The 23,493-nt window shown below is 22.3% G+C and overlaps 8 protein-coding genes across 8 annotated transcripts; 4 read left to right on the top strand and 4 right to left on the bottom strand.

Annotated features, from left to right (window-relative positions):
• Nucleotides 1–517: 517 nt before the first annotated feature.
• On the top strand, nt 518–1,326 carry PY17X_0837900 (conserved Plasmodium protein, unknown function; the record flags this gene model as incomplete). Its single annotated transcript, XM_724544.1, has 2 exons — nt 518–934; nt 1,141–1,326. The coding sequence occupies 2 exons, from the start codon at nt 518–520 to the stop codon at nt 1,324–1,326; spliced, it is 603 nt and encodes a 200-aa protein (XP_729637.1).
• Nucleotides 1,327–3,228: 1,902 nt separating this feature from the next.
• Nucleotides 3,229–4,668, top strand: PY17X_0837800 (mitochondrial-processing peptidase subunit beta, putative; the record flags this gene model as incomplete). The annotated part of the gene is made up of 1 exon (XM_724545.1): nt 3,229–4,668. One exon carries the CDS (start codon nt 3,229–3,231, stop codon nt 4,666–4,668), a length of 1,440 nt encoding a protein of 479 aa, XP_729638.1.
• Nucleotides 4,669–6,072: 1,404 nt separating this feature from the next.
• On the top strand, nt 6,073–9,813 carry PY17X_0837700 (gamma-tubulin complex component, putative; the record flags this gene model as incomplete). The annotated part of the gene is made up of 1 exon (XM_719040.2): nt 6,073–9,813. One exon carries the CDS (start codon nt 6,073–6,075, stop codon nt 9,811–9,813), a length of 3,741 nt encoding a protein of 1,246 aa, XP_724133.2.
• A 577-nt stretch (nt 9,814–10,390) lies between these two features.
• PY17X_0837600 (conserved Plasmodium protein, unknown function) lies at nt 10,391–11,209 on the bottom strand (the record flags this gene model as incomplete). The annotated part of the gene is made up of 1 exon (XM_022955830.1): nt 10,391–11,209. The coding sequence occupies one exon, from the start codon at nt 11,207–11,209 to the stop codon at nt 10,391–10,393; it is 819 nt and encodes a 272-aa protein (XP_022812055.1).
• Nucleotides 11,210–11,859: 650 nt separating this feature from the next.
• On the bottom strand, nt 11,860–14,490 carry PY17X_0837500 (conserved Plasmodium protein, unknown function; the record flags this gene model as incomplete). The annotated part of the gene is made up of 1 exon (XM_022955829.1): nt 11,860–14,490. The coding sequence occupies one exon, from the start codon at nt 14,488–14,490 to the stop codon at nt 11,860–11,862; it is 2,631 nt and encodes an 876-aa protein (XP_022812054.1).
• Nucleotides 14,491–15,301: 811 nt separating this feature from the next.
• Nucleotides 15,302–17,004, top strand: PY17X_0837400 (calcyclin-binding protein, putative; the record flags this gene model as incomplete). Its single annotated transcript, XM_022955828.1, has 9 exons — nt 15,302–15,305; nt 15,421–15,514; nt 15,634–15,755; nt 15,872–15,948; nt 16,046–16,082; nt 16,248–16,363; nt 16,478–16,579; nt 16,748–16,813; nt 16,978–17,004. The coding sequence occupies 9 exons, from the start codon at nt 15,302–15,304 to the stop codon at nt 17,002–17,004; spliced, it is 645 nt and encodes a 214-aa protein (XP_022812053.1).
• Nucleotides 17,005–17,203: 199 nt separating this feature from the next.
• Nucleotides 17,204–20,067, bottom strand: PY17X_0837300 (conserved Plasmodium protein, unknown function; the record flags this gene model as incomplete). Its single annotated transcript, XM_022955827.1, has 4 exons — nt 17,204–18,356; nt 18,506–18,599; nt 18,836–18,919; nt 19,167–20,067. 4 exons carry the CDS (start codon nt 20,065–20,067, stop codon nt 17,204–17,206), a joined length of 2,232 nt encoding a protein of 743 aa, XP_022812052.1.
• Nucleotides 20,068–20,938: 871 nt separating this feature from the next.
• PY17X_0837200 (uncharacterized protein) lies at nt 20,939–23,107 on the bottom strand (the record flags this gene model as incomplete). Its single annotated transcript, XM_725412.2, has 1 exon — nt 20,939–23,107. The coding sequence occupies one exon, from the start codon at nt 23,105–23,107 to the stop codon at nt 20,939–20,941; it is 2,169 nt and encodes a 722-aa protein (XP_730505.2).
• Nucleotides 23,108–23,493: the final 386 nt, after the last annotated feature.

The following is a 23,493-nucleotide window of genomic DNA, read 5'->3' as shown; positions in this document are numbered from 1 at the left end:
CCAATGTTGTCCACCTTTAGGGACATATTCCCGAATTATTTGATGTGTGCACATGGAAATTTTTCTTATTTTTTTTTTTGCGAAATTTATATTAAGGGCTTAGAGCACCGTGGAGAAAATAAAAAAATAATGAAAATAATGAAAATAATGAAAATAATAAAAATGATAAAAATTATAAAAATGATAAAAATTATAAAAATGATAAAAATTATAAAAATTATAAAAATAATAAAAATGATAAAAATGATAAAAATGATAAAAATATAATAAAAATATAATCATTATAATAGTAATTAAATGGATTTACACAAGGCATTATTAAAATAAATCCATGACAAACTGATTGTCAGAAATTTTCCATTACGCCTTAGTATGAAAGCCATATGTATATAATACTAGCGTCATTGTTTTTTTATAGGTACACACATGATATTGTTTCTTTTTCCATTTATTAAATTTTTTTTGTTTTTTTTTAACTCTCCAAACTCGCATATAAATAATTTTAGTATTCCGTCTCATGGATGAAAAAATATTTTTTTTACAAACTTATGAAAATATACATGAAGGAACACTTCCATCACCATTAATAAAACATTCGGATGAATGTAAACGTTTAAATAATAAAAGGAAAAAAAAAAATGAGCATTTAGCCAATTCTATTGTTTCAAAAAAAGAAATAAGCAAAAGTGACCATATCCCAATAACTCATAATACTAACAATAGTGATGACAAAAATGGAGATACAAACCAATATATTTGTATAAATAGAAATAAATTTAATGGAAAATGCTATCATAAAAAAATTCCCATTATAAATGATGTTCATATGAATTTCACTATAGCAGAGTCTTTAATATATATTTTAAATTTTTATCTCCAAAAAAATATTATAAATCTTAATTTATATAATAGAATGCTTTATTCATTTCAACTGGTAATGAATAAAAAAATAAAAAACATGATAATTTTCTCCAACTCGATCTTATTAAAATAATTAGCAAACATATTTAATACTATACATGCCCACCATTATACTACATATCAAATGTTGTTTCTTTTGTAAGATCGCCAAATGGCCATTTTATAATTTTATTTACATGAACATATATTTATATATATTTTTTTTTTTTTTTTTACCAGGCAATAATCGAAACGCTAAACGAACTAAATGAAGGGAAAGACAATAAGTGGAATATTAAAGGAACATTAATAAATTATAAAAAAGAAAATAATATACAATTATTATATGTTGAAAATGCATTTCTTTCACTAAATAATATCATTATACACACTCCTCTATTAAAAATTAAGTCTATAGATACATAATTTTTTTTAACTCATAAAAATATATGTACATATTAGCTAGCTATTTTTTTTTTTATATGTGAATGTATGGGTTACACTCACAAATTGTTTTTTATTTGTATTTCATTTATTAATATATGGATAATTATTGAGAAAGAAAAGTCTTTATACTTTTATTTCCATACGATATAGCACCACTTTATAAAAAAAAAAACAAAGAGAAAATTTTTTTTTTAAATTATTGTAATTTTTAAATATGAACGTTCATAATTTTTTTTTTGTAATCCTCTTAAATACATGTATGTACATAATTTTATAAAAAAAAATACTTGTACATTCCAATATTTTCACAAAATCTACAACAATCTTTATATTATTTAAGTTATACTATATATATAGATATACGATAAACATGCACACACAACTTTTGTAAGTCTGTATTTAATTGTTTTCATTTTTCCAAAATAATAATAATAGCTATTATTATTATTATCATCATTATTATTATCATCATTATTATTATCACTATTATTATCATCATTATTATTATCACTATTATTATCATCGTTTGTATAATTTTTGCAATAATTAGCAAAATAAAATTAAGCCCAATTCTATATTCATTATATATTTCTCATTTTTTTAATTCTATATATGAATGACAAAATTGTATAATTTTATTAAAGATTGTAAATTTATTACTTTTATTAGCTTAATAAGAATTTCCTAGCTTAACTAAAATATTATTTATTTATGACATTTCACAAATTACTCATACAATACTATAAATATGTACATAATATTTATTTAATACCTTCTTATGTATATATGCACATTTTTCGCTTGTCAGTTTAAAGATATTTTTCAAACCACAAAAAATTATAAATCTAATATTAATATTTTATCATAATATAATTTAAGAGAAATATATGTTAACCAGTTAGCTAATTACATGACTTTATTATAAATAATGTGCACATATTAAAAATGGTAAAAAATATATCATTATTATTACCATTTATTATACCATTTTATTATACCATTTTATTATCACCATTTTATTATCACCATTTTATATCACTCGTATTTACATTTTGCGCATATGTAACGCTATTTAATCATTGAATTTTTTTTTCCAGTTTCCTCACTTTTTATATATATAAATTATTTTGTAAATTTATATTTTTTTTAATATATACTTGTTCTATGCTTTCCCATATTTCGTGTTGAAATATTTATTTGCATAACTTTTTTTTTAAGTTATATTTTTTTACAAATTTTACCCCCCCCCCAATTTGCACATTTTTTATTTATCATTTTTTATTTATCATTTTTTGTTTATCATTTTTTGTTATTTTTATTTTTTATCATTTTTTATTATTTTTATTTTTTTATTTTTTCCGTATATCAGGGTTCTTGAATAGTCCAAGAGCCCCAATATGGTTAGCCCACCGCGACAAAAATAAAAAACCATGCATAAAGCCATATAAGCATAAAATCGTATAGCATAGCCACATAGCATAAAATCGTATAGCATAACCATATAGCATAGCCACATAGCATAATCACATAGCATAATCACATAACATAATCACATAACATAATCACATAGCATAATCACATAGCATAACCTGTTGCGTTCCTCAATTATTAAACTGCCAACTCGACGCCCCAATAAACATCATACCATTTATCTGCTAAATGAGAGATTGTGATATTTTATATTTTATGCAAATGTTTCAATTTTTATATATATTGCCAACTTTAAAATAGTAAGAAATATATCGACCTAGAGACAGAGTTATCACATATATGAATGCTAGATAAAAACATATTTTCAATCACAATAAGATATTTAAAAATATAAAAAAAAGTCAAGATCCAATATATCTTTATACAATACTAATGTAAATTATAAACAAAATGATAGGAAAAAAAATTAATTATCTCTTGGGTAATACACTCAAGAAATCTTCTAGAAAATATAGTACATCTAATTTAATAAATGAAATAAAAAATCAACCTTTAACTAAAATTACAGAATTATCAAATAAAATGAAAGTAGCAACAATACAAAATAATTGTGAAGTTCCTACAATTGGATTATGGATAAGTAGTGGAAGCAAATATGAAAATAAAATGAATAATGGAGTAGCCCATTTTTTAGAACATATGATTTTTAAGGGAACACATAAAAGAAATAGAATCCAATTAGAAAAAGAAATTGAAAATATGGGAGCACATCTAAATGCATATACTGCTAGAGAACAAACAGGATATTATTTTAAATGTTTTAAAGATGATGTTAAATGGTGTATTGAATTATTAAGTGATATATTAACGAATAGTATATTTGATGAGCAGCTTATAGAAATGGAAAAACATGTTATTTTAAGAGAAATGGAAGAAGTTGAAAAATCAACAGATGAAATTATTTTTGATAAATTACACATGACTGCATTTAGAGATCATCCATTAGGATATACTATTTTAGGTCCAATTGAAAATATAAAAAATATGAAAAAAAATGATATATTAAATTATATTCAAAAAAATTATACATCTGATAGAATGGTTTTATGTGCCGTTGGTAATGTAAATCATGATAATATTGTCAAGTTAGCAGAACAACATTTTTCTAATATTAAACCACAAGATGAAAAGGGTCTTATTTTTAAAAAAGAATTTGATAAAATAAAACCATTTTTTTGTGGATCAGAAATTATAATGAGAGATGATGATTCAGGACCAAATGCTCATGTAGCTGTAGCTTTTGAAGGTGTTCCTTGGACTTCTTCAGATTCTATCACATTTATGTTAATGCAATGTATAATAGGAACGTACAGAAAAAATGAAGAAGGTATTGTACCTGGCAAATTATCAGCAAATAGAACTATTAATAATATATCTAATAAAATGACTGTAGGATGTGCTGATTATTTTACATCTTTTAATACATGCTATAACAATACTGGCTTATTTGGTTTTTATGTACAATGTGATGAATTAGCTGTTGAACATGCAGTTGGTGAATTAATGTTTGGAATCACATCTTTAAGTTATTCTATAACTGATGAAGAAGTTGAACTAGCCAAAATACATCTAAAAACACAACTTATTAGTATGTTTGAATCATCATCAACATTAGCAGAAGAAATATCAAGACAAATACTTGTATATGGTCGCCCAATTTCTTTAGCAGAATTTATTATTAGATTAAATGAAATAGATGCTGAAGAAGTTAAAAGAGTTGCTTGGAAATATTTACACGATCGTGATATAGCAGTTGCTGCAATGGGCGCTTTACATGGCATGCCTCAATATTTTGATCTCAGACAAAAAACATACTGGCTTCGATATTAAGTGGCCACATGCTTATTGCATTGCTTATTCACACATGCTTATTTTTCATTTTTTATTATTTTTTTTTATTATTTTTTTTATTATTTTTTTTATTCGATTTAATGCCCACTTTTTTATTCTGAACGCATTCCATGTTTGCAACATTAGTGCACCACAAACATTTCATATGCATATATGTAGTTGCTTTTACTGAAAATGTTGCAAAATAAAAACTATTTTTAAATAAAAAAACTTTAAAGTATTCTCTATTTAAATGGGACTATACCCAATAATTTTACCATCTATTTTACCTGCATAGTACATGCATATTTTATCATTCGAAAAAAGCCAAAAAAAAAATATACATAATATATACCCACATATTAATTCCCAATCTATCATACCACAAATTTTATATCCTTATAAAAATTTCCCATCATATGGGTTTGGAAAAATCAAATAAAATATCAAACCAATACAAATTTTAAATGCCTGATACAAAACGAAAGGCAATTAAACGGACCCTTGGAAAAAGGCCTCTCCAAGGAAACTGAAAAAAAGAGCATACATAAAAACTTTTTTCCTCTTAAATTTTTTACATATCTATCAATTATTCATTTCTTCTCACAAATTAAATACATATATATTTATATATATATTTATTTATCCAATTACTTTTTTTTTATTTTAAGAATGAATCATATATAATGTATTTTTGCTCCTCAGCTAAAGGGGTGTAAATGATAAGTGTGTGCAGTATATGAGGTGAGAAAAAAAAAAAAAAAAAAAAAAAAAACGAAAAAAAAAGAAAAAAAAAGAAAAAAAAAGAAAAAAAAAGATAAAAATGATAAAAATGATAATAATGATAAAAATGATAATAATGATAATAATGATAAAATAAAATAAATTAAAAAAAAAATTAAAATATAGATGAAGCATGGACAAAGAAAAATGCGACGAAAAAGAAGCATACAAAGAAGGTCATATAATGCTAAAAAATATATAGCAAAATAATTATAACACGATAAAAAAAAATTATAAAATAAATATACAAACAAATACGCTGAAATAGTTCAAGGGATATATAACAGACTACGAAGTAAATTGACTATTTTGATGAGCTATAATCAATCATAATTCATCTCATTTCGTTCATTTAAAATTTGAAAAAACATTGCTCATACATATATTATGCATATAATATGCATATAATATACATATAATCTACATGTACTGTACATAAACTTTTGCACAATCATATAATGTGCATGTACTGTACATAAACTTTTGCATAATCATATAATCTACATGTACTGTACATAAACTTTTGTATAATATTACATTCGCATACAGATACGTATGCAGATTCCTTTATCTTGCCCATATATGTCACTCTGATAAAAAGGAAACGAACTTGTGATAGCGATGAGCTTAAATCCCAATTTCAATCCAAATGCACCTGGCTCCCCAGAATATATGAACGAGTCAGGTGAAAATAAAAACACACACAATTTTAGTAATATAAATAATACATATGGATATAAAGAAAATTATTACAATAAAACTGGACCAAGCACTAGCTTGATTCGAAATAAAAATGAAATACAATATCAAAAACAAAATGGTGATCAACATATTCAAAAAAAAATAACAATAATAAATAATGGAGAAAATTATTCACTTAATGAAACAAGCGGTATTGCTAGAGACACAGAAAATATAAAAAATCCTACAATATTAACAAAAATAGCTAAAAAAGTGGATGAAAAAAATACAGAAAATTTTAAGAGTATTACTCATTTTGCTAAATATTTATTTTTTATAGCAAAAAAAATAGGTACAATACAAAATAAAAATAATTCCAAATCTCAAAATACACCACATTTTAATGATGAGATCCAAAAAATGTTAATAAAACATTTAATATATAAATTAAATAAAATATTATCATCACTTATAAATTATAATATTCTAGATTATAATGAAAATACAAATATAAAACATGATATAGAATATTATTGTTTAAAAAATAGTAACTTGACATTAAATAAAATAAGAGTCATGTTAAAAAAATTAGAAGATAGTAAAATAAATTATAAATATATACTTCATATTATTTTAAAACTTAAAATATATCAAGATGAAATAGGAGAAAAGGAAATTTCACATATTAACACAATTGCAAATTCAAATAATAGACAAATAGTATCAGAACCAGTTGAAAAAAATGAGACAAAAATAGATAATCTAAAAATATCTGATCATAATTTTAGTCAAAATAAAATAAATAATAATAATAATAATAATAATAATAATAATAATAATAATCAAATTATAAAAACAGATGTAGAAATAGAACAAAATAATAATAATACATCTAATCAATATAATGAACAAAACATAATTTCTATACATAAAAACATTAACGAAATAGAAACAACACAATCAAAAATAAAACCTATAACCACAATTATAGAAAATGATATGATTCATAAAAAAAATATCATGAATAAAAGTATATTTGCAACAATTATACTAAACAATAAATTTAATAGTTTGGATATCGATGAAAACTTATTGTTAAGAGATTTAATATATCCACTTCAAGGAATAAATGGTGAATATATAAAATTTAATAAATTAGAAAACAGCTTTTGTGTTTATAATAGAAAAGTTAGTATTGGGATGCATCATTTTATTAATAATATAAGCAAGGTAGGTATTCTATTTAAAAAATTACAAAAATATATTAATATATTCACAAATGAAATGGATAATAATGCAAATTCTACGCTTAACGTTTCAAACTATTTTGACCATTTCGAAGAAGATGTGGCATCTACAAACGCATTCCAAGAAATGGTGAAAATGGAAAAAATTAACAAAATTAACAAGGTGGGCAAGGTGGAAAAGGTGGAAAAAATGGAGAATGGGCAAGGCAGTGTTGAAGATAGCTCTAGCAGTGAAGAGAATGCAGATGAGATAACCGAAAATGAAGAAAAATATAATATGCAAATGGTAGGACGGAGAAAAGGAAGCTTAGTAATAGATGCATTGTATCAAATAGTTAGAGAATATATGAACGAATATTATAAATTGTTATCTCATATTGAAAGTGAAATAAATGAACATATACATAAAAATACAGTATATATAGGAATAAAAGTTTTATATACATTATTACAAGAATCTTATAAAATATTAAGAGTGTTAATAAATGTAATAGATGAATCACAAAGATCTACAGGATGTCAATTTTTATCTTTTTTATATTCAAAATCACAAACTTATGATTATGAAGAAGAAAAAATGTATAAAAAAATTCTACAAAAATGTATTAAACCCATAAATTTAATTTTAAAACAATGGATTGAAAATGGAATATTAAAAGATAAATATAAAGAGACATTTATTTCTTTAAATAATAATATAAATTCTGAACAAATGTGGATGTATAAATTTGTTATAAATAGTGAGAATATTCCACTTTTTATTAACACAAAAACAGCTAAAAAAATATTACTAACTGGAAAATGTGTATATCTTTTAAATTATCTTAGCTTAAACGATACGAAATCTGTAAATTGGGGAGTTTCGGATATAAAATTAGAACAAAAAAATATATTTTCACAAATAAAAGATAAAAATGAATTTTTTTATAATTTACCAAACACAGATATATTTTCTATCAATGATTTTCATACATATGTAGAAAATATAGATAATTATATAAAAGTTATATCTCAAAAAAAAAATCAAGAATTATTTTCATTACTTATAAAACAATATGGATTATATGACCATTTTAAAGCATTTAGACATTTTATATTATTAGTAGATGGTGATTTATTTGAAAATATTTTTGAAAATATGAAAATAGATTTGTATATGAATGCAGATGAATTAAAAAGACATTATTTAAATAATAAATTAGAATTATGTATAAAATCTTCTTCAATATTTACATCTAATAAAAATATAATTAAAAAATTAATTATCGAAAAATTTAATGCAAAAAGAGGAGATATAGGATGGGATATATTAGTACTCGATTTTGTAGTTGAAAAACCATTAGATATTATTTTTACAAATAAAATAAAAAATATATATAAAAGTATAAATGTTTTATTAATAAAATTAAAAAAAATACAATGTGAATTATCAAATATATGGTATCTATTTACACATCTTTTTAAAATAATTAATTTGATATATTATAATTCTGTTTTTATACATTGTAATGTAATAAGAAATGAAATGTTTCATTTTATTCAAAATATTTTATCTTATTTTTATTATGATGTTATAGATATGAATTGGTATGAATTTAAAAAAAAAATATTTACATGTAACGATTTAGACATGTTAATACATGAACATTATAATTATGTAACACAGATTCAAATAGATTTGTTTCTTGGAAATTACACAGATATGTTTAATTCAAAATCTTTTCAAAATTCACATAATATAAATGGAACCCCTTTTAGTAACATGTTTGATAATGATACAACGAACTATTTAGGATCTTCTTTTTCCAATGATATAAATAATACTACATATTCTTCCCCAATCTCACATGATAATGGAAATGATGTAAATGATGGAAAAAACAACTTTGAAAATGATGGAAAAAACAACTTTGAAAATGGAAATCCTCAAAAAAATATAGAAAATGAAACACTAATTTGTTTAAATAAAATTCTAGATATTATATCTAGATTTATAAATTTGACTAGCTCATTAATATCAACAGTTTGTGAAAATTATTCAGAAATAAAATCTTTAACTGAAAAAAAGAGGCAACAAAAAATAGATCAAAATATAGAACCCAATACAGATCCTACTATTAGTGATGTAGATATAGATTATATTAATAATTATATAAATTATAATATAATTGGTGAAAAAACAATTAAAGATATTAAGATGTTGTTAAAGTATTATAGAAACTATATCTATAAATTTATTTGTCTATTACTTAATGAAAATAAATATTTATATATCCATTCAAAAAACACAAAAAGAGATAAATTATATTCTCTTCGTCTTTTAGCTTCCCGTCTTGATTTTAATTTGTATTATGTAAACATTTCCAAAATTATGGATTCGCAAAAAAATGTCAAGCTAAACATTTCCAAGCAAATAAACATGATAAGCAAATAAGCATGATAAGCAAATAACTCGACTCTCAATCTGAACCCAAAATATTCAAACCACCTTCATTTCTTATTTGCAGCATTTTATCATTTACCCGTTATGTTTACCTATTTTTTACCTCATTTTTTTATTTTTTACTCTTTATTTTTTACTCTTTATTCTTTGAGGATTTCATGTTTAGTGCCTTTTGTCCTCCCGTGCAAAGCCCCTATAAATGTGTGTGTTTTAATTTAAACAAATTTTTAATTTTTTCGCATATTCACTTTTATCACTTATTTTTTTGTGTTATCTTCATTATACGATAACTACCCAAACTCGCCCTGACACCGAGACCGCAAATAGCTCGAAAAAAAAAAAAAAAAAAAAAAAAATACTGGCAATGTCGGAAATGTTGGCAATGTTGTAAATGCTTCCAATACTGGCAATGTCGAAAATGTTGGCAATACTTCCAATACTTCCAGTACTTCCAATACTTCCAGTACTTCCAATACTCCAGTACTTACAGTAGTGACATGGCGTGGGCATGCTAACCAAAGTATCCCCGGTTAGTGAGCATACAGAACGATTTTGAAGAATTGAAACACTACAATTTGAGGAGAGCAATTAAGTTATTTTCTTCCATCAGATTCAAGGGATATCCTTGTTCAGTCTTTTTTATAGTTGGAATATTTTTAAAAGATGTTTTATTTTTATTAAAAACTGATATATTTAAATTGTTAAAATCATAAGGATATAATATGTCTATATTTTTTTCTCGTTCTTTAGTTGTCTTTGATAATGTATATCTAGGTATATGTATAGGAAATATATTATTAAAAAAAGAAAAAAAGCTAGCCATTCCTTTATGATTTATTTGTGTATTATTTTTTTTTAAATATATTTGTATATAGTTATTAATTTTATTAATTTTATTAATTTCATGGAGAGATATAATTATTTGTTTTTTTAAATTGGCCCTTTTAAAAATCATAAAGGGATATAACAATAAACTTTTATTTTGATAATCTAATACAGCTCTTAATATTATAGAATTATAAAAAAAAAAATAAATTATATAAAAAGTTATTATTCCTATTGATATAAATAAACCAAATAAATTTGGTATTATATTTAATTCTACTAACCCTATTGTCAATGATGTTAATAACACACCTCCAATCATACTGTTATTTATTTTTTTTCGCATATATTTTTCTCCTTCTTTTTCTATATCTATCAAAACTATTTTATTGTTATTATAATTTGTTTTTTTTTCCATCACATTTTTAAAATGTAGATATTTGTTATAAGCTAAATTTTCATTAGTATACATAACATGCACATTAAATTTATTTATTTTTAAAAAATTATTACATTTTCCAACCAAAATACCAATATAATTCTTTAATTTTACACAATTCATTTTATTATTTTCTTCGTTTAGTTATCTAATTTATTTATCATACATTCTTCAGTTTTATTTATCATACATTCTTCAATTTTTTTATCATACATTCTTCAGTTTTTTTTATCACACATGTACTAAAAATAACAGTGATTACATATATAAAGTTTATACAATTCTTAAAACTGTTATCATTTCCCAATAAACATTTTTTATACATACATATCCTTGTATTTATAATATTCCTTTTCACCTTTAAACATCCCTTAATCTTATCATTTTTTTTCATATTTTATTAACATGTTCATGCAAAAATCAGTTAGTGTTCATAAATATTTTAATTTTTTTTTTTTTCTATAAATTTAGCTAGCTCAGCGGTGCAAACCAAAAACTGCGACAAACACGCATAAAAAAACAAAAAAAATATCCAATTTATAAACAAATAATAAATTATTTCCTTTTGGAAATAATCACCAAAAAAGTAAAAGCATCTATAAAATGCGTATGTATATATAATAATGTAAATGTAGTAAAACAATGATAATAAGCTTTTTTTAAAACAAAAAAAAAAAAAAAAAAAAAGCGGTATATGCATATAACCGCTATTTATTATTTTTCTTTGGACATACCAATAGAATTGCCTATTTTAGACGGTTATATAAAAAATATTATGCAAATTTGTAACATAAATAAAAAGTAAATATAATAAGAGAAATCGAAACAAATGAAGAAATGTATAAAATATAATAATAATTTGCATTTCCTCTTGGCATAGAATAAATATAAGAGATATCAGAATAATATGGCTGTTTAAAAGATATATCATAATATATTGGAATATTTATTTTTTTTAAATCATTTATTTCGATTGCATTTTTGTCAATTTTTTTATTTGAATAGATTTTATAAAAATTAAATATTTTATGTTTTTTATTTATTCCATTATTTATTCCATTATTTATTGGCCTGGCATAAATATAATTTTTTATATTTAAAACATCACTATAATCATATTTATTAATTTTATGGCTGTTCATATCTTTAGTTGTATTATAACACAAAGAAAAAAATGAAATTTCATTTATAAATATATAATAATCTAATGTGTGTGTTATTATAATGTCTTCTTTTTCATATATATACACATTTTCCACATCAGCATATATGCTAAAATTGTTATTTTTTATATTTGTTATTTTATTTTTTATATTTATCATTTTATTTTTCATTATGTTTGTATTTATTTCATTTGGGCTTATACAATCTAAAAACAATTTACCATTTGAAATTAATATAGCATCATAATTTCCGCATGAATTTATGTTCTCTTCACCATTAGTATTATTATTATATCCTGTTTTATCTGAATAACATGTTGATATATATCTAGTGTCGATAGGTATCTCATATGAAAACTTAGTGCAATAAATATCAGTGAAATATTTTTTTTTTTTTTTTTTACACCTATTATCGTGTTCAGAATTTATCCAAAATTTTTTATTTATGTTTGTATGTAATCTATAATAAATATTGTAAATAAGAATATTACTTTTATTTTTATAATCATGATTTGTTTTTTTTTCAAAACTTGTTAATAATTTGTTGTGATAATATGTAGATATAACATGTACAGATTTATTCTTATGATTTTCTGTATTCGTAAAAGTTACATTAATTTCATTATTTATTTTTTCTTTATCAATTATAATATTATTAGAAAAATTTTCAATTATTATAGATTTACATGTTTCTATATTCATTACATTATTATTTTTTAAATATGTTATATCTATATTTGTCTTAGTATTTTTATTAAACCCTTCATTTTTTATTTCTTTATATATATCAACATTTATTATCCTTGTGTTTAAATTTAATTCACATTTTTCAGATTTATACATTACATAATCATCTTTATAAAATATATTATCACGGAATATGACTGGAATATTATCAAGTTGGTTATTCAAAATGAAATTACATTTTTTTGAATTATCTCGGTGCATATCCATTTTATTTAAAGCACTCAAATTGTTAATATTTAAATATATGAATGATAATAAATAAAGCCCTTTTTCTATCCCATTTTTGTATATCCAATTAAAATAATTTATTTGATAATTCTTCTCTCCATTTATATATACATAAATATTATTATCTAAAAAACTGTTTGTAAAAAATGTTTTATTAATTTTATCTTTACATGTAAATTTTGAAAAAAAAAATGATAAACTATCAATTATTTTATAATTTGTTGTATACATATTAAAGGATACTTGAAAAATTTGTTTAATTTCATTTTGTCTATTATGATCATTTATTTTTATATTTTCCATCTTCTCAACATAACTTGATATATTTATATCTTTAAATATTTTCATTTTTATTAATAAATTAAAAAGATTGTAAGCTCTTTTATTTTTTTTTTCCAATATTTTAAAAAAATATATTTTTATATAAAAAAAAAAACGATCTTTTATTAGATCATTTTTTGACACATACAAAAATGACCATAAATCTGTTTCTTCAAAATTGTTACTCTTCATATATGTATTACTAAAGCTGTTCAATTTTTCTTCATTTTCTTTTTTGAGATATTCATCATCTATCCAATTCAATAGCATATACTTATGGGATAAACACTCTTTACGTATTTTGTGCATTTTTTTTTCGCCACTTTTTTCGCCACTTTTTTCGCCACTTTTTTCGCCACTTTTTTCACCACTATTTTCACCATTATTTTTTTTTCCGTTTCTCTTGTTCATTTCTAATTTGCTTAATTTATTGACATCAAGTTTTATAAAATTCCTACACCCCTTATACAATTCGACCAAATCTTTATCACTAATAAATAATGCATTAATATTTTTTGCTAATGTTGATATATGCATTTCTAACATCTCTGATAAAGTATTTATTTTATTATAATTTTTATAAACATTTTTGTCTTGTCTTATATCTTTTATAAAATATAATTGATAAATATAAGAATAATATATTTTTTTCAAAAAATTCAAAAAAATATTTTTCTTAATATATTCATATTTTTCTTTTTTATTTTTTATAAACATTGATAATCCATTAAAATGCTCACTTGAATTATATATTCCATCACTTTCATTTTTATATATAATGTAATAAGAATTATCAGAATTATTTTCTAAAATATTTATTTTATCATCTTTTTCTTGATTTATAAAAATGCCTTGACATTCTAACTTGTTTAATTTTACATGTTCATTTCCTATTATTCCATTCATATAAATAACAAAAAGAAAAATAAAAAACTCCCACTTCATTTTCTATTTATATTTGTCCGCACATCCTCATTTATTAATAAATAAAGAATATCAATTTTATTTCTGATATTATTTTACACTAACCATAGAAAATTAACAGATACTTCACATCCCTTTACTGTCCCTAAAATATTATTTTTTTATAAATTTCGAAATGAAAATTATAAAATTAAAGAAGTAAATAAAAAAGATGTGCAAATTATATCAAGTATATATCCTTTTCTCTTTTTATTTAAAAAAAAAAAAAAAAAAAAAAAAAAAAAAACATCTATTATTTTAAGTACATATTTTTTAACAAGCTTAAGTTTGTTTCAAATGTTATATGCACATAGTACATTCTATTATTTTATTTATTTTTCCCTATTTCATTATTTTATTTATTTTTCCCCCATTTCAATATTTTATTTATTTTCTATATATTACTATGACTATATACATGATATTTTTTCTTCACTCACTTTCTATACATACAATACAATGCAGTGTAGTATAGCGCAGTATGTATAGTTATATATTTTTCCCTGCTTTGTTCATTTTGCTACTCTTTGTTCATTTTGCTACTCTTTGTTCATTTTGCTACTCTTTGCTTATTTTTTCCCTGCTTTGTTCATTTTTCCACTGCTTCATTTTTCCACTGCTTTGCTTCTCATTTGTTTACACATTGACTTAAGCATAATTAATACAATCTTAACATTCTGAACTGAAATATTGTTTTTTTATTATATTTTTTTTATTTTTTTTTATTTTTTTTATTTTATTTTTTTTTTTTTGGCTATATTCTTACCCTTGTTAGTTTGAGTCCCAACACAAAATGGGTTACACACTAAAATTAGAAAAATAAACTTTTATAATGTAAAAAATTAAAGAACATCATATGTATTATTATTATCATATTTTTTTTTTTTTTTTTTTTTTTTTTTTTTCCTTTAGATAATAATACTATTTTGGAGACTTTTACAAATACAGATTTGGAAAAACTGAATGATCTAAAATCATCCAAAACTGTTACTGATCAAAAAATAAGGTATACATGATGCTTCCATTTATCCGACCAATTTTATTTAACACACATGAGTAAATAATATTACATATACATGCATATACATACATATATATGCATATATTTTTTTTTTCTCCATGTAGATATGATTGGTCCCAAACAAATAACTTGGTTTTTTTTACAATTTATCAAAAAAATGTCCAAAAAAATGATTTTTTATATTACATTCAATCTGATCATATATCCTTAATAATAAAAATTAGCGGTATTGCACTTGCATTTTTATTTACAAAAGAAAAATATCTTAACCGCCTAAATGGACAATCTATAACATTCTTATATCTCATTTATTTTTTTTTACAAATATTATCATCTTTATAGAAACTGAAATATATTTTATTGAAAAATCAATTTTTTCAAAAATAATTCCATCTAAAACAATTATTAATATAACTCCAGTAAAATTGAGAATAAATATTTCAAATTCAATATGACTAATTTTCAACCTTTTTAAATATACACTTTTTTTTTTTTTTTTCTTTTTTTTTTTACAAGATGAAAATTGAGCTATCCCTCGAAAAAAATATAAAAGGTAAATAATCTACTTTATTTCATCCATTTTTCATGCATTTTCCATCCATTTTTCATGCATTTTCCATCCATTTTTCATGCATTTTCCATCCATTTTTCATGCATTTTCCATCCATTTTTCATGCATTTTCCATCCATTTTTCACTCATTATGATACTGCTTGTAGAGCTAAAATGGGATATGCTTGAAAAAAAAACAAATAATGATATAACAGAAAAAGACGAAAATATTTTGAATCCATTTGCTGGTAAAAGTGTACAAGAATGGGCCAAGTTTGCACAGGTAACTCAAAATGACAAAATGACAAAATGACAAAATAACAAAATAACAAAAGAGCAAACGACCTAACACATTTATTTGCCTACCTAAATTTTGTGCCCCCCTTACTTATGATAGTCCATAGGCGAAGATGAAGATAACCAATCTATAGATCATTTTTTCCGAAAAATTTATGAAGATGGTGATGATGATTTAAAGCGTGCCATGATTAAATCATTTGTAAGTATACACATTTATATTTCAAAATGTTTGATATTCATTTTATATATTTTTTAATTATAATAAGTTATAAAAAAAAACTATGATTTCTCTATTTTCATTTTCACTATTTTTTTTTATTATCCTAAAAAATAAACCACCAAAATGGTATTTTCATTCTCATTTCAGCAAACCTCAAACGGAACTGTTTTATCAACAAATTGGAAAGATGTTCAAAATAAAAATTATGAAAAAGTAAACAAAACAACCAAATTAAATTTTTATTTATCAAAAATAAGAAAAAAAAAAAAAAAAAAAAAAAAAAAAAAATTATTTATCTATCCTAAATTTTACTACACAATTCTTACATAAAAATTGATAATTCAATAATATATAAAATCATTTTTTAATTTTGATAGGAAAAAAATAACAAATTATCAAAATAACTATGTCTAGACCTTGGATGTAATGATTTAATTTTCCAAAAAAAAAAAAACATCCATTTTGGAAAATAGAATAAATTACTTTTCCTTTGTTTCTTTACCATTATGTTTGTAAATATATGTATAACAATTATCCTCATTCATGATTTTACAAATTATAATTCAATTTTTTTTTTTTTTTTTTTACATCCAACTTGATATATTAAAATGGATAGCTTTTATGCCTTCCACTAATAAAAAATCTTTTTTCAGCATCAGAAATAGATGCATTGGCAATATTTTTTGATTCACATCTTAAATATCTCGGAATATTTTCAAACGAATTATCTTGACCATTAATCATGGATATATCTTTATTATTAATTAAATAAATATAAAAAATAATTAAAAAAATTATAATAAAAAATAAAATAATTAAAATGATTATAGAAATTTTTAATAATATTTTCATTTTTCCGAAAAATATAGATGATGATATAATAACTAATTCTTTAATATGTTCCTCATTTATTTTTTCTCCATTTTTTCCATCATTATTTTTTTTTTCATTTTCAATTTCTTCTATTAATACATATGTTCCTTTTTTTTTATCTGCTAAATTTATTTCATCCTTTTCTTTTACCTCTATATTTTTAGACATACAATTTTCAATAATTGTGTTATAACACCCTTTTATCCATTTCCCAAACCTTCTCCACAATTTCCTGCACACGCATGGTTTGCCCTTTTCGCAACCAGCACTCTCACCATTCACAGTATTCACAGCATTCACAGCATTCACAGCATTCACAGCATTCACAGCATTCTCATCATTTTCGGCATTCTCATCATTTTCGGCATTTTCAACATTATCATCATTTTCGGCACTCTCAAATTTTTCACCATTATCATCATTTTCGGCATTCTCAAATTTTTCAAATTTTTCAACATGGTCGTGGCCAAAAAATGCGAGCTTGTGCTCACAAATGTGGGTGTGCAATACATTTACTTCGGACTGAAATATGCTTTTATTTTTTTCTCGGATCTCTAACCCCTTCTTATTATTAATGGAAAAAAGGGCTCGATATATATCATCTATCATCTCATTAATTAAAAAATTAGCTTCTAGCAATTTAAAACGATTATAGATTCCTATATTTATTGGAAGTTTTATATCTGTAGAAATATAACCAAAATGCTTATATGTATTTTTTGTTGGACTAAATTTTGACATTTCTATTATATGTTTGTTTTTTTGAGAATATCCTGATTCCTTAAAATTTAATATCTCCTCAATCATTTTAGATATCATATATTCTTCTGAACTTTTCCGATTTTTGTAAAAATCAGAACACATCCAAAAAAAAGTGCTATCCCTACCTCACAAAAAAATTAACCATAATTACTATTCTCGACCATTTATCACAACAAAAATAATAGAAAATGTGTATCCACACAACGGTGCACACTTAATGAACCATATTAACGGGGCACACTTAACGGACCGTTTTTCCAAAATTGTTACCTATACTTTTGTTTGTAGGATGACTGGCATAAGTCTGTTCCATTCTTCTCCACAAAATTCAGCTTTTCTAACTGCCCAGTGTTAACCGGAATCTCTATTTCGAGAAAAAAATATGAAAAAATTGTAAAAAAATTATGAAAAAATTGTAAAAAAATTGTAAAAAAATTGTAAAAAAATTGTAACAAAATTATGAAAAAAATGCGTTAAACTACCCACGTTCAAACATATTAGAAAATGCAAATACTACAAACAATGAATAAATATGCATATCAATTACCACACAAACAAAATTCAAAATATTAAAAATTTACATTATTTATCACTATATACCTTTTCCATTCTCGTCATACAATTTAAACCAATCCAAATTTAATACATAATCATTCATAAATGGATAGACATATTTTATATTATCTAAAAATGGTGGGAAAAAAAGACAAAATGGATGGGAAAAAAAGACAAAATGGATGGGAAAAAAGACAAAATGGAAGGAAAAAACGAGGCAAGGTGGTGGGAAAAAACGAGGCAGGGTGGTGGGAAAAAACGAGGCAAGGTGGAGAAACATTTTCACTATCACAAATAAAAAAAAAAACTTGAACAATATCATAGCCTTATTTTTATTGAACCAGAACAATATGCAACGTTCAATCAACAAAATTACCTCCTATTATAATTTTCTCATCCATGTATGAACTGTAGTTATGCTCATCGGAAAAAATTTGTTTATGCTTGATTATTTTTGCAAAATAGTTACTATCCCTAATTGGGCTTGCGTATTTTTTATATATATGTATTTTTTTATTTTTTATAACGCCATTTTTAACATTAACACATGAGTTGATATCCATAGTTTGCATACATTTATTATTTTCTTCAAAATTTAGTATATCTTCTATTGTTTCATTATTTTTCAAAATTTTATAAACTATGTTACAATTTTTACAGCTTATTTTTTCATCACTTAATATTTTATAAAATTTTTTACGTCTTTTATTATTTATACCACTACCTATTTTCGTTTTTTTTTCATTGTCTAAATATGACCCTATTATGTTTTCTCCATTTTCACTGTTTTTATTATTCATAAATTTATAAATAGCTGCAATTTGTTCTTTTTTTAAATTATTTATTTTATAGCTTTTTAAAAAATTATTAACATGTTCATGTAAAATTATAGGACATTCAGTAAACTGTATTTTGCATTCTATATTATTATTATTATCATAAATAAATAAATTAATTAATCCCAAATAAATTAATATCAAAACAAACAATAAAAAAATTAAAAGACGAAAATTACAAATCACTTTTCTTTTAATTATCCTATTTTTTATGTTGTTTATTTTTTTATCTTTATCATTTGTATATGATATATGTAACTTTTTTTTAGGATATTGTAAATATTCATAATTAATTAATTCTTTATATTTTTTACACAACTTGTAAAAGTATAATATAATGCTATTATTATTCTCACTATTATTCTTATAAATACATTTTGTATATCTTCGAGCTATAACATTTTTTATTAGTATGTTATTTACCAAGTAAAATTCATTCATTTTTTTTTTTTTTTTTTTTTTTACACCTTGAGAAATTCAAAAAAATTATAAAATCTGTATAACTTATAAATACTACTTTTTTATCATTTCATTTTCTTATTCTCCATTACACCTTCACTTTCCCTCTATAATTTAATCTGGACATAGTTCCACTAATATATATTCTTAACATATATTTTTTACATTTTTATATTTACATGCATATGTCATAAAATATAAGTAAAATAAATATTTTCATAGACCTATTTGTTCATGTATTTTATACATTAATGCTCTTTTAGATTTTTTTTTTTTATGTACATGAAATAAATATTCAGTAAAAGACAGCTATTTATATAGCTCGAAATACGCAAAAAAAAAAAAAAAAAAAATAGCTTATTGAATGAATATATAAGCCACCATAAATAAATTATATATTTTATAAAATTTTTAATTAACAAAAAAGGGAAAAGTTTTTATGCAAGCATTTTAAAATTTTATGAACATATTCATGTGAAATAAGGAAAAAAGGAAAATGAAAAAATAACAGAAATAATAATGCGGTATGTAATAACATAAGGAAAATACTGAATGTCTTGAAATCCATAAAAAATAGGGAATAATAAAAAGTTAAGTGAAAGCGATAATATCACCATTTTTATTTTATAATAAATTTATTAAAAAATATAAACTTAATCATATGAATAAATAAAAGCAATATAAATTATCATGCACATGGATGGGTTTTAAAAATAACACAGCTAGCCATATGCACACACAAAAACAAAAAAAATTAAAATATAAAAAAAAAAAAAATTAAAAAATTAAAAGAAAAAAAGAAAAAAAAAGAAACCAAATTTGATGTTGCTAATTTTAGTTACTGTCTTCTCACCTATTTCAAGGAGTACCCCTTTAATTGAAGAGCCTTTTGTATTGACAATACTTGAATTCTTTGCTCATCACTCCAATTTTTCATATCTTCTATTTTTGAGCGTAAAATATTTTTTAATATGTTTGTATCTTTTATGATAACATTTACAAGTTCATCATCAGGGGTATCAACTGTGTCATAAATTGGATCTAAAATAATATTTGAATTTTGTACAGAATTTGATAAATCTTTTTCTATTTTATTATTATCATTATTATATATACCATCTATATCATTACTAACATGTGATGATACATTTCCAGAATTATTATTATACAACCCTTTAAATTTTATTTTATGTATATCATGAATTCGTAACGTATCATTTTCTGAACTTATTATTATGCCATCTTTTGTATTATTCCCTTCTATTAAATTTATATTTTTCATATTTTTTTTTTGTGATAATTCATTAAAATGTCCTCCCCCCATTTGAAAATTATTTTTATCCATATAATTAGATGATAAATTATTTCCTGTTGAAATATTTTGATAGTATCCTGAATTTGGATCTATTGCATCTTTTCCTGATGAATCCATATGTGAATAATCAGACATATAATCAGATTGATAATTATTATTATTTATAATATCATTATTCACATGTTCAGGTATTATTGAATGATTTGCCCCGTTAAGTAATGCACCCGATTGTATATTTCTCTCAAATTGATTATTCTCATAATTTAGGTCGTTATTATATTTATTCATATTAGAATTACCATATAAACTCTTTTTAGTCTGACTTTTTCCATGAATAGAAATTGAAGGACCAGAGGAATTATTATATGAATTAACATAACCACTAGTATTTGAATTATCATCATTATTATATATTCGATTTCGATTATAATTAAAATGAGTAAAATTATATTTACTTCCATATTTATTATTATGTGAATTATTTCCTTTTTTATATCCATATAATCCAGATGGTAATGTATTTCCTTTATTTTTTGAGACAATATTTCCTGAACTATTATTACTATGAGAATGTTTTTGTTTTTTATTAAAACCTAATGAAGGTGTAGAAGATAAAATATTTTTTTTATGTTTCAATATTCCATCATCTCGGTTTTTATTATATAAACCTTTATCCATTTGTGCATTATCTTCATTCATATATAAATTTGAAAAAGATGCATCAAGATAATTATTATTTTTCGAATAATTCATACTATCATACATATCATCATTTATATTTCCTTTTCTCATTTCAATATTATCATAATTTTTATTTATATTAATTTTCATATTACTTTTTTCCATTTGCAAAACTCTTTCACTTTTATTTATATATGCCTTCTCATTAACACATATATCTATATTATTATTTATCATAGTATAATCATTTATTATATTTAACAAAAATAAACAATGTAATAATGCATAAGCAACAGTTTGATTTTTTTGAAAAAATATTTTTAAATTGTTCATATTATTTTGACAATATTTTTGAAAATATGATAAAATATATATAATTTGAGATGTTGTCAATGTGTGCATAATATTTCCTATATGCTCTTTTGCTGATATCTCTTTAATTATACATAAACCATTTTCTTTATTGCCATTATAATTCAAGCTTTTTAATATATTATACTTTGGCCCTACATTTGTATATCCCTCATTTGGTATGCCATTTTTATTAGTCAAATCTATTTCCAAATTGTTAGAAAAATAAATATTATTATTATTATAGTTATTTTTATAATCTGTCATAAAATTATGATTTCCATTTTCTGGCCCTAAATCAATTGGATTTACATTTTTTTCAAACATATCATTTTTTTTATCATATTTATTTTTACCCACATTATTATTATATATACTGTTACTAAGAAAAATACTATTATTGGCCTTTTCTTTTGATTCTTCAGTAGCCCAATATAATTTTAATTTTCTTCCTCGTATTTCATAACCATTTAAATATTTCAGTGCTAACATACAAGTTTCTATATCTTTATATTCACAAAATGCAAAACCTTTACTTACATTTTTATCTATATCATATTTTATTCTAACATTTACTACTTCCCCAACTCTAGATAATATTTCGTGTAACTCATTTTCAGATAAATCAAATGGAATATTTCCAATCCATAAACTACAATTATTTTTGTTTGACATTTCGTATATAATATGTTAGACTCATTACTCCCTCACCCTTTTCGTTTTACCAAAAGTATAGAAGATTATGAAAAAAAAAAAAAAAAAAAAAAAAAAATTAATTATACTGATCTGTCGCTATAATAATAATATAAAAAATTTTCGAATAATCATCTTCTCATTTTTATTATATGTTCATCATTTGTTATTTCCAATTTCGTCTATTCCCATTTCCACTACAACATCTTTTTTCTTGTTTGTTTATTTTAAAATAAAAATAAAAATTGAATAAATATTGTTAGGCATAAATATTTTGTAAATTTCTTAAATATAACACATTAATCTTTATGCACATGCAAATTCGTGTACTTATTTATTTTTTGCAAATGAATATAAAAAAAACGAAA

Source organism: Plasmodium yoelii (assembly GCF_900002385.2).
Source record: "Plasmodium yoelii strain 17X genome assembly, chromosome: 8".
In the NCBI taxonomy this organism is placed as follows: domain Eukaryota; phylum Apicomplexa; class Aconoidasida; order Haemosporida; family Plasmodiidae; genus Plasmodium; species Plasmodium yoelii.
The sequence above is the reverse complement of the archived record's forward strand: the minus strand, read 5'-3'. Positions and strand labels throughout refer to the sequence as shown.